Source organism: Notothenia rossii (genome assembly GCF_949606895.1).
Source record: "Notothenia rossii genome assembly, chromosome: 7".
Lineage (NCBI taxonomy): Eukaryota > Metazoa > Chordata > Actinopteri > Perciformes > Nototheniidae > Notothenia > Notothenia rossii.
The window spans coordinates 54506079-54518595 of record NC_136905.1 but is presented as its reverse complement, the minus strand read 5'-3'; the positions used below and the strand labels follow the sequence as shown (position 1 = coordinate 54518595).

Sequence of the window (12517 nt, the reverse complement as noted above, 5' to 3'; positions counted from 1 at the left end):
GGAACTCACACGAGAGAGAAAACACCAAGATGAAAAAATCTGATCCATCTCATTTACCGACGAACATTTCTGCTAAAGACCGGACAAAGCAGTACCCCGATGTCTTTCACGAAAGTGGGGGGAAACTATTCTGCACCCCGTGCAACTGTGTGTTGGAGCATAAGTTTTAGAGAAAATCGACAGTGACGACCCACGATTCATTTGAAAATGCTTTCTGCTGCTGCGGACAAGAAAGCTAAACAACTCACGTTCACCGAGGCATCAACCTCCAAAACCCTTTCGAGGGCTACAAGAAACGAAGTGAGTAGCTTACAAGATTGAAGCTGGTCAGATAACGAACGAGTAAATGAAAACAGAATGAGGCGGAGAAGTGTGTGTGTGTGTGTGTGTGTGTGTGTGTGTGTGTGTGTGAGAGAGATTACAATTAAAAGGGGTTTCACGTTAGTGGGAGGCTGTGTGTAAGAGAGAATAAATAAGACCGCCCAATATTAAAAAAAAACTATTCTTTCTTTTCTGAACTTCCCGCAATTTCACCGCATAAAATCACATAAAAACTCTGCGTGTTTAATCGCATCATCAGGGATTTTAGCCCGCATAATCAAGGATTTTTGCCCGCATTTTTCTGGAGGGTCTATATTATACAAACACTCCCTTCCCCCATCAGTGGCATTTGGTTCACAGGGCTGCCTGGCATTCCTCACTGCTGCATAATGGGACCTCAGTGGGACCTATGCTTTTTGTATGTGTTCTCCTGCTTGTGAGAGATAGCATATCAATGTGCTGTTGTTATTGTGGGAACAGAAGATAAGGCATCCATCTGTCTCACCTGTTTATTTTTATTGTGTGTGTGTGTGTGTGTGTGTGTGTGTGTGTGTGTGTGTGTGTGTGTGTGTGTGTGTGTGTGTGTGTGTGTGTGTGTGTGTGTGTGTGTGTGTGTGTGTGTGTGTGTGTCAGGGGGACCACCAGGCTGATGACAAAGCCGTTGTCATGGTTATGTGTGCAGAGTGGGGGGTTGTGATGACGTAATTGTCTCTGAACTACATAACAGAAAGAGCTAGAAGACTAAGATGGAGCGAAAGCACCTGAGTCATTAATTATTTAGTGGTTTTGAACTAGTCCGTTGAACTAGTTAGTGTACCAATGAATCCTAATTGGTAAAAACATTCATTGTGAATCGACAGCCAGTAAACTAGTTGCTCAGATAGTATTAGCTCAGGTTGTAAACTAGCAGGTCAACAGGTTTGGTCAGTCAGTCTGCACCAGTTTCGTAGTCATTAAAGGATAATACTTTTTCCCCCCACTTTTTGTTTATTTGCACTTTTATACGGTGGCCGACGGGTGCAAAAATCGGCCCAACACAAAAGGAGGAATGAGCTGCAGCTCCAGGAAAAATGCAAATATTAAAACACAAATGTGCCAAAACATGCAAATGAAGAAACATCTTCACAAACCTAACACATGCACGGCATTTAAAAACTTTCACCAACTTGATTAAACATGGGCAGCGTTTACTAAAAGCGCTGTATAAACAAAAACGCTGCAAATACAAAAACTAAAGGTGAAGAGCTCAGCTGGGACCGGAGCGCTTCTTGCCGCTCTGGGTTTATAAAGTTGTCCAACTGTCACTGTTGGCACAGTTAGCCTGTTTCTTTGTCATTCAAACCTGATCCAACTAAACCAACACATCCTGATAAATCATATAAGCTGTGTAATGTTGTTTAACTGTTGACTGAAATGTGTTTTTTCAAATGTTAACATTAATTGATATGTATTAGGTAAAACGTAATTAATATTATCAAAAAGCTTTTTTTTTTTTTTAACTACTCTTTTAGAGGCTATCATTTCCTGTATTTACTATTTTTGGCTGAATTCCATGGCTGGCTCACCGTTCTAGTTTACGAGGACACTTGTTCATTATGTCATTTGTACCACCTGTGTTTTTCTTCAAATAAAAGTCCAAATGTCTGCTGGGAGAAATCTGTTCTTTCAGCTGTTTTGGCCACCTTTTCCTCATGTTTTCTCTCCTTTGTTTAATTCCATAACGTAATTACATCTCTATGTAACACTCGCTTCTTTTGGATCGTGCTCCAACACATTGTATGTGATAGGCTAACTGTTGGGACATCTCTATGCGGTTGACCAATCACAACAGAGCCGGCCAGCTAACCAATCAGAGCAGACTGGGCTCTGGTTTCAGACAGAGGGTGAAAAGAGGTGCTGCAGCACAGGCAGTATGAGAAACATCAAGAGCTTTTTGAACATTAAGCATATGAACATGCCACAGGAGAGGGACACAATAATAACATACATGTGAAAATGAGCATAACATGTCCTCTTTAGAGTTCATTTTTAAGAAACTTTCATTTTGGAGTACTAAACACTCATACATCCTGTGTTTGTCATGTCAGACTCAATAGTCACAGGTAAATGGATCCCTAATGGTCAAGATTCACTCTGATAGTGTAGCACCGCTAAATGGCCTTCAGGACACTTCCTCTTCTGATGTGATCGTATCAATGTTGGAGGAATGTTGGGATGTTGAATGTCACACACTAGTTTCCACATAATAAATACTCCCACTGGTTCTCTGTCATTTTGTGTCCCTTATTTATTAAATGTGTCTTATTTCTGTCTTTAATTTTACTGTTTAATTTTATTGTATTTTTATCTTATTTTACCTTCTTAGATTCATGTGCATCATTTACACATGCACATTTGTGTTAATATGTTTTAACCTCCTACTTAAATTGAAGGTCATATTCTGTGTAAAAGCAAAGCTTTTTTATTAAATTGATAAATAATGACATTTCTTCTGCTTTCTCCACAGCTGAAGGTATCATGGCCGCCCTGTTTGCTGAGCTGCCCTCCTAGATTTCACTGATATTTAGAAAACCTTACCCAAGCAGCCCTGTAATCCACACACCAACAATGACAACCTCCCATCTGAACGGCCATGTCGCTGGAGAGGGAGAGGGAGGAGGTGGGGGAGGAGGAGATGAAGAGCTGAGGGGAGGACAACATAGGGAGATGGCTGTGGACTGTCCAGGAGAGCTGGGGAGTCGAACACTACCGGTCAGAAGATCTGCACAGCTGGAGAGGATACGACAGCACCAGGTACACACACACACACACACACACACACACACACACACACACACACACACACACACACACACACACCCCTTACTTTCTTATTGAGTACCGCACTTATAGAGTGATACAGTGATTTTTGTAGGCTAACCCCAAAGTTAGCATCGCTAACCTCTCCCTCAACAAAAAGCATTGAGATTTTTACATTGGATTTAGGAATATTGAATAAGGCCTTAAGCAAACACACATTTCTGATACTTCCACGTTTTGTTCAGCAGGAAAATCTCTACGTATATCACCACTTTTAATTGTTGAACATAATTGCAATTGCAAGCGGTAACTTTAGGCTATAAAGGAACTACAGTCACCACGGCTAAGCTAAAGGTAGCTAATGTTAGGTGTGATTTGTGTCAAATGCTTCCCTTTGCCACTTGTTGGCAACCACCTTTTTTAGACACATAGAAGTTTCAGACATTCTCAAGTGGGATATTTTATGATTGCATAAAACCAAAAAACTTATACTGGTACCTAAAAACATTGACTTCCGGGTCCTTTATTTAATTAAATGTCGACGATTTTGCCGATGGATTGTCTGTTATAATTTGATTACATTTTTTACACTGTCATCCATACTTTTTGATCTGTACAAACTGTAAAGCCTGCTGAGACATATGCGTTTAGTGATATTAGGCAATATAAACAACATTTGATCGGATTTGAAAACACATGATTTTAAGAGCAAAGAGACTATTAATCCATACACAACCATAGACATGGCAAAGAGTAAACACAATTTAGGATTAAACATCCACAAAGCTGGGAGACATTTTTGACTGCACTGTAACCGATAACGTATTATAGTGAAGAAATTGAACGAAATGCTTATTGTTTGTTTACTCAACATGAGGCTGTTACGTCCCGACTAGAGGAAGAGGAAAGCAACATACACCAGTTGGAATCGGTATAATTATAAAGGGTTTATTTTATATAGCAGAGTAAACAAAGTGGCAGGCATGCAGCCTGGAACAAACAAAAAAGGCCAAAAGGGCACATGTTCATAAATAACCAACCAAAGGAGGACTCTAAAAAGGAGTCTAGTTGCATACAATGGAATAAACACTATTACACTAAATAAGAAATGAAACAAAACCTCACTTTAAAAAGTGGTACAACTAACAAAAAGAGTCTGTACAAAGACACAGCTAAACTAAAGGCAACAGTCACAAAATCCTAAATTACTCTAAACACTAATTAAGCTACTCTAACTAAGCTACTCTAGACACTACTAATCACACAAGTTTAATCACAGTTCAACATAATTCTCCAAGGAGCAAGTAGCGAGAGGCGTCTGTCCGCATGTCAGAGCCTGCAGAGAGTGATGATTGTCCCCAGGCTTTGTAGTCATCTCCAGCAGGTGTGCGCCGGCTGTGCGCTGCGATTGGAGTGCGTCGGCTCCGGCGTGCTCCAATCACAATCTTCAGGAGGCGGACCAGGAGATGGCAGCCAATCACGTCAGGGCAACCGCACAGATCATTTACATATAACACAGGTTAACACAGTTAAGACGAAAAGGAAGGCGACAGTCGTAACAGAGGCTGTTATGCTTTGTTGTTTAATTGTATTTCTATTGACGGTGCATTTATTCTTCCGTGTGTGTGCCAGGAGGATCTGCGTCGCCGCAGAGAGGAGGAGGGTCGGCAGCTGGACCTGAACTCCTCCATCCGGCTCAGGAAGCTCTCCCAGCATCCCCACATCGGCATCGACAACCCCACATTCCTGGAGGATTCAAACACACCGCAGCAGCCAGCTCTCAACATCCAGCACACACACGCACTGCTAGGTAAAACCCACACTCACACATAATGGATGAAAGAGAAAGAAATGAAAAGACAAGAATAAAAAGTTACAGTGTACGGTAGAAATCAAATGTCTGCAGAAAGCTGGCAGGGAGGGAGAGGAATGTAAGGAAGGCATGACTACTGCTAGGGAGGGAATTCCTCAGGGAGGGAGAGAAGGACATGAGAGGCTCTTGAGGATGATTTAATTAAACGTTGTGAGGGGTGGCAATGTTGACACGCACACAGTAGCGCCTTTACTTAAGGAATTAGATGCAGCTCTTACATACCTCAATCTGAAGCCAGGAAAAGCAAGCCGTCAACTGACAGGAAAGTACATCTCTCATTTCAAGCCCCTTTCTGTTCTTCTCTTTTCTGTGGGTTGATTTGTGGAAGTGAAATGTTATCAAAAGAGATATACCGCTGTCAAATGTGTCAGCCAAGCCCAATGCCGATGTTTAAAATAGCAATTTAAAAAAATGTGGCCGATGCTGACACCAATGCAGATCTTTTTATATTATTTTGTCGTTGGTTATTCTCCTTTTGTGCTAGGGAAACTTTGAATGAGCCCAAATTCCTAAAAATAACTTTAAAAACCTTATAAAGTTCACATTAATTTAATTAAACCGTTAAATAATAAATATACAGAACAAGTTTGTGCTTTGATAAAGCCATGGACAAAAAAATGACCAGAGACTGCGCAGCATTTTTTTTTTTGTCAACACAAAAGCAATGATATTCTTCCCCCTTCTATGAAGGTGGTGGCCACTGCCAATGTTGGGCCAGTGCATCAAGTTATGAAACAGTGCATGTTTTCTTATTGCAGAGTTGGAGGAGCTGCTGCTGTCCCTGAAGCAGATTCGAGGATGCTTGTCCGACCAGCAGAGTCAGAGCGACATCGAGCATGTTCTTGCACTACTAAACAAGGTAATAGAAGGAGCATTAGATTGAGAGAGCTTCAGAGTCAATATGAAATGTAGGTCTTTTTCAAGACTTTCTGGCTAAAAGAGATTTACAAAGACAAAGCAGTGCTGTCTGAGCCTCCATGACAACTGGGGCCTCACCAGATGCCACAAGTTCAAATGAAGGCTTCAATATATGGAGGAGGGCTTTTGAATGGAAGCTACTGAGAGGCACTCTAGTATGCCAGTATTAAATATTCTTGCATTGGATATTTTTTAAGCCCAAAGTCTTATAAATGTAAAGAGTTTGCAGAAACCACCTCCTCTTTGGCTTTCTCTTTGACACATCTGTCTACAAGTCATTGAAGGTGTTCATGTGCCTCAGTCCACAGTGAAGCCCACAGCAAATAAAGATGTCACTGTTTCTAGAACCATTTGTAAGAATCTTAAAAGCATTGGATATCCCTTTGTGGCTGCTCGGACATTTCCTGGAACCTTTTTTGAGGAAATAAGAAATATCATCTAGTACATTAAAGTGAAGGAACATAGTATTCAATTAAAATACATTGAGAATATTATATATATCCCCCAGCCTTACATTGTTGGTTGTCCAACTCAACCCTGTTTTTTTTCAAAAGAACTGAAATGACCAAAACAAGCGCAAGTTAACACTGTCAATTTGAAAGCAGCAAATGGAAAAGTTTGATTTCAGTTTTAAACCATGTGAATACAGGTACTGTATGGTGATGTGAGAAGATGAGAAGAATATAGCAGAAGCTGCTCTTGTCTTTCTCCTACTGTAGTCTGACTTCCAGTCAGCGCTGAAGATCCATAATGCCGTGGCAACCAGCATGCATCGACCCTCTCCTCCGTACCCATACACACATCAGGCTTTGCAGCTGGCCATGGAGGTAATTCCAGTTTGAAATCTTATTTCCTAGACACTTCTTGTCGCATCCACACACACACTCACTAAAACATGCACAAACACACACATACTCACTCACTAAAACATGCACACACACACACACACACACACACACACACACACACACACACACACACACACACTCACACTCACACTCACACTCACACTCACACTCACACTCACACTCACACTCACACTCACACTAAAACACACACACACTAAAACACGCACACACACAAAATAACAGTCCAGGTCAGTGAGTGTTATAATGAGATTGGATACAGAGCAGCTCTGTTGAGTATCAATTAGAGCTCAAACACAAGTGATTACAGCATGTGCACACACACACACACTCACACTCACACTCACACTCACACTCACACTCACACTCACACTCACACACACTAAAACACACACACACTAAAACACGCACACACACACAAAATAACAGTCCAGGTCAGTGAGTGTTATAATGAGATTGGATACAGAGCAGCTCTGTTGAGTATCAATTAGAGCTCAAACACAAGTGATTACAGCATGTGCACACACACACACACACACACACACACACACACACACACACACACACACACACACACACACACACACACACACACACACACACACACACACACACACACACACACACACACACATTCCTATATGCCAACTTTTTTATTTTGTAATAATATGTGTAGCCAACAGCCTCTCAGTATAGAGTGGTGCTGTGATGACATATTTTTGTAGGAAGTTTGTATAACTAAGGGCTCCCTCAACAAAAAGCAGTGGGAATATTGCCCAAATTAATCTCTGTGGCAAAAAAACGTTTATGATGCTTATTTAGCCACTTGTTAGCAGCCACAGTTTTTATAACACATAGAAGCTTCAGAGATTCAGCTGTGTGGGATCTACTATTGTTATGTCGTAAAACAAAATGTAAAAATCCTGTGAGCCTGTGTTAACCACAGACCTTATTTGGGTAGTTAAAAAAACAGTTGACTTTGAAACAAAGGTACCGGAAATGGTAACATGTGTACTTATTCCTGGGTTTTGAACTCATTCCAGCACCAATCTATAGAAATGTATGATACCAATGACTTCATCAGAAAGACAGATCCAAAGCTTTTCGACTTTTGAAAGGTTTCCAAGCATAGTAGTGAATATTACTTTGTAAAGTTTGATACCTGCTATCATAGGTGATTTACACATGATACCAGGTTCATGATAACCAGATTAAGATATGCCAACATGCATGATGCTAGTACGATCAGTGCTGTATGTTCTTCCTGCCACAGGTTGAGTTGATAAGATATGGCTAATTTCAGTGGCATATCATTATAGAGCCGCACACACCTGCTCCATGTTGGCCTCTCCACAACCTTCCCTGCATTTGGCTTTAAAGACGAAAACACTTTCAGACTTAATCTAACCTAACCCACTCAAAGAAATGCCTCCTGTTAGACTCAAATCCTTGTAGACTGGGCCCAGATTTAGATTAACCCTTAGCTGTTTATTTTGAGTTATGTTTGGGGCTTTACAATAAAATGAGACAAATGATCCCTTTAAGCTCAGAAATGTCTGCTGCTGCTATATTGAATATGTTGAATGTGTTATTGCTATGGTGACTTTGCCTTGATGATGCTGTGATATCTTATGTTTCCAGACCAGGATTCTCATCCAGACGAGTCAGCACAAAGAGGGACTGGAACTACACAGCCTGCTGTCAGACACACACATCCAGGTAGACAACCTAAATCACAACCATATGCACAAACAACTTTACTAATAAAACCACACACACATAAACATTCGCACACATCTATATGTACGCACCCACAAATCCTGGTTTACCATCTCACACAACCACATTCACAACCACATACACAACCAGGTACACGCACGCACACACACACACACATAACCACACACTAAACCATGCACACACACAACTGAACACATAACCACATGCACACACACTATCAAACACACGCAAACCCACCCAGGTTAACAAACACAACCACACAACATAAGAAAAATGCACACACACTGTTTTCGGAAAAATCCTGTTATACTATGACTACTAATGTTTGTGTGTGTGTTGAATGCTTGTGTGGGTTTGCAGTCCTTGCTCCTGGCCCATGACAGGATAGCAGAGCAGGAGATGCAACTTGAGCCGCCGCCCACCCAGGGAGAGACCCTAACCCAGTTGGGGGGGGAGACTGTGAAGATTGTGCGCATAGAGAAAGCTCAGGACATCCCACTGGTGAGGAGAACACACACTCACTCTGTATCAATGAGGAGAGACCTATATCCCACCATGTAAATAGTAATAGTAATAATAAAGGCTGTAAATAGCACAGGGAGTGGGTCATGTCCATGTGTGTCCATCATCCCGCTACTCTGTGTGTCCTGCAGGGGGCGACGGTGCGGAATGAGATGGAGAGTGTGGTGATCAGTCGCATTGTTCGAGGTGGAGCCGCTGAACGAAGCGGACTTCTGTCAGAAGGAGATGAAATCCTGGAGATTAACGGCATCGAGATCAGAGGGAAGGATGTCAACCAGGTCTTTGATATTCTTGTAAGTATATCCAAAGAGTTCTTTGATGGAGTAATGAATAAGATCACTTAGGGGTGTAACAATTAGTCATTGTTTGTTTCAAACTCCAGGTGTTTTCGTGTCCGTTTTGGACTGCATTATCTGCATTTACATCTTTATATACTTATTATAAGAGAGACCAGGCCGATAATCTGTCGACCCCTACTATTAATGTGTCATACCCCTTAACGGGAAGAAACTCAGCTAACTAACGATATGAACCATGTTTACCGAAACAAAACACAACTCTAACGCCGAGCCTCTGAATGAGCACTAAGCGAAAGAGTGCTTACTCACTTAGCACATAACTCACGGTAGAAATATTTTATACTTCATTGGATCTGCAGTGTCTATCATATGAAAGTTGAGATTCCACAGATTCAAATGGTATAAGTATCATCACTCCACGGCCAAAACTCGTGGCAGCGAAGGCAAGCAAAGACAACACACAACTTCACTTTACATGGCCAAAACGGCAGATACGTCTTACCTTTGCTGTTTTCTGATCAAAGTTGTCTTCAATGGCATTAAAACGCATATAAACGCTGCTGAAGGTTAATCCAATGTCTCTTTGAAATGATTACTGATAATCCATCATTCCATTTTGTCAGTAAGAGCAGTTTTCATATAGTGTATGAGAGCTTTAACCCAGCTTCCGGTTTGGGGCATGCTGGCTGCGCATCACTCTGATTCATCAATGGTAATGTTTGGATGGATTTAGGAACTCCCTCTCGATTCTATTGGCTCTAACGGTTCAAAAGATGTGTCAATCATCAAAATCGTCCGATGGGTTCCAGAGATATGGCAAATCCACCCAAATGACCCAAGAGGTGTTTTTTTTTTGCTAAACCACTCTAAAAAGGTCAAATGTTACTTGTTTTGCATCAATCTTGATACAGGGTACTTATTATATGTTATAGTTTGGATTCCTAAAGCTTTTATTCTACCATCCCATCATTCAAGGGTGGTTTTCACTATAAGCAGGGGTGCACATCAATTTTTTAGTGAGTTACCCAGATGTGTACCAGGAGACAGCGTTTGGTACTCACCCCACACGAAGCGTGGTCCTCCTCAGTGTCTCCTTCACTGTCCTCTATTTACACTTCGTGCATGCTAGATGATGAAGATGATGAAGATGCCTCTTTTTAAGCCTCCGATTTGCTTTCTCCAAAACTTGTTACCAAAACTGTGAAGTCCTTACATTTCCTGAAGCCAAGTTGAAGGATCAAATACTAAGAAATGATCACATGACTTGAAGTCATATCTGATTTCAGATGTGGGAAGTTACAATCACATATTCAAGTACTGTACTTAAGTACCATTTTGAGATATCTGTACTTGACTTTGATGCTTCTTTGTACTTCTACTCCACTACAGTTCAGAGGTAAATGGTGAACTTTAACTCCACTACATGTATTTAATACCGTTAGTTACTTTACAGATGTGGATGAATGGTGTGAAATATAATGTGTTATATCACATAGTGTTAAATCAAACTTTAGTTCCACCTGGAGTAAATTCACAAGCTACCCTGCAGTATACAAAGTCATTCAAACTAGCTGCACCTTTACCAGCTTTGAGAACACTTTAATGATCAATCATTATAAAAACATATCATATTTATTATTCTGAAATGGACCAATCTGCACAATGACTACTTTTACTGTCGCTACTTTAACTATATTTTGATGATAATACTTTTCTACTTTTACTTGAGTAACATTTTGAATGCAGGACTTGTACTGAAACAGAGTATTCCTACACAAGATCTGATTTCAAACTCTTCCATAACACAGTAAGTTTGCAACTGTGTGTTTTACTCCACTTTGTTGTAAATAAAACTGCAGCAGCTTAACCACAGAGCGTGAACGTTGTGATCAGCTGATTTTGCGCAGTTCTCCAGTGTGTGCGCGGGGCACAGAATGTGCACAGGGGAGTCACCCACTGCAGCCAGTTGGCGGAGTTTTGGCACAATTCTGTTGTTCATACTGACGTTAACCCTGTCTGTGCACACAGCGACCAACTCTGTTGTCCGGTGATCTAAGCCTCTGCCTCCTGTAAAGCTTTACAGGTTCGTCGGTTATGTCCTGCGCGGCTCGCCCAGCTCCAGTTCAGTCAGTCACAGAAAGTAATGTCTTTGTTTTTTTTGTACATGTCTTGTAGTTTACTCCATTGAGTGTTGACAAGAAACACGTGTAGACAACATATGTGTTTTGTTTTGAGGTACGCAAAGGCGCGTAGCGACAAAAGTGACGTTACGCAATTCAGATTTGTGCCGCGCATGCGTACCTGCGTACCAGTTATGTGCACCCTGACTATAAGTGATGTTTTTTTTTGGACGGAAACTATAATTTACATTTTTTCACCATGTTCAATCTGAATTTACTTTAAAATAAAAACATCTATTGATTCTGACTTTCTACATCCAACTCACAGTTGTATCATTGATTTGAGAGAAAAGATCATTAATTTACCCCTTTTTTTGAAGATATAGTCATTTGTTCTCGGAATGTCATTTTCGAGCCTGAGACCTGAAAAACAGGTTAATGAAAGCCTAACCATTCTGGCCAATATTCTCCCTGTTGTTTGCCCTGATGTGTGAACTTTAAAGAACAATTTGACTTGTTCTGGCAAAGGCAACTGGATGGTATTCACCAAAATAAATATGGATCACCCTTGGTTCTTTGTATGTTATTCTTATTCAAGCACATGTAGCCAACTGCCTATAACTTAAAATTCCTTTACTATATGTTATTTAGAAATGTTCCTGTCCAACATCTGCATCAAAGTCAGATCAGAATCAGGTTTATTGCCAAGTAGCTCTACATACACAAGGAATTAGGTTTATTGGGCCACAACACAGAGGCAGCCATCCGCAGCGCCACCTTGTTGTTCATCCATCACATTCATGTCAAGATGATAAGTTTCCCTTATCAATTGCTGTATCGAGTGATACTTTTATTACATATGACAACAGCAAAAGGACCAAAGGTCATTATAAAAGTTAAATGCAAAATGAACAATCCATGTGAGGATGATTAATGACAAATTATTTTGTGTGTGTGTTTGTTTCAGGCGGACATGCACGGCCTCCTGACCTTTGTGCTCATTCCCAGCAATCAGGGCAAACCCCCCCCTGTCAAAGAGTCCGTGGTGAGTGCTCAATC

General features: G+C 40.9%; 1 protein-coding gene across 1 annotated transcript in view; it reads left to right on the top strand.

Annotated features, from left to right (window-relative positions):
* The window catches only part of pals1a (protein associated with LIN7 1, MAGUK p55 family member a), a 78617-nt gene that overhangs the window by 53483 nt on the left and 12617 nt on the right, over nucleotides 1–12517 (top strand). Inside the window, exons 2-9 of the mRNA XM_079691728.1 lie at nucleotides 2828–3114; nucleotides 4753–4930; nucleotides 5752–5852; nucleotides 6631–6738; nucleotides 8419–8496; nucleotides 8878–9018; nucleotides 9171–9332; nucleotides 12426–12503. Of these exons, the coding sequence (XP_079547854.1) occupies nucleotides 2929–3114; nucleotides 4753–4930; nucleotides 5752–5852; nucleotides 6631–6738; nucleotides 8419–8496; nucleotides 8878–9018; nucleotides 9171–9332; nucleotides 12426–12503 (1032 nt within the window). The 5' untranslated portion in view covers nucleotides 2828–2928. The remainder of the gene's footprint in view (nucleotides 1–2827; nucleotides 3115–4752; nucleotides 4931–5751; nucleotides 5853–6630; nucleotides 6739–8418; nucleotides 8497–8877; nucleotides 9019–9170; nucleotides 9333–12425; nucleotides 12504–12517) is intronic.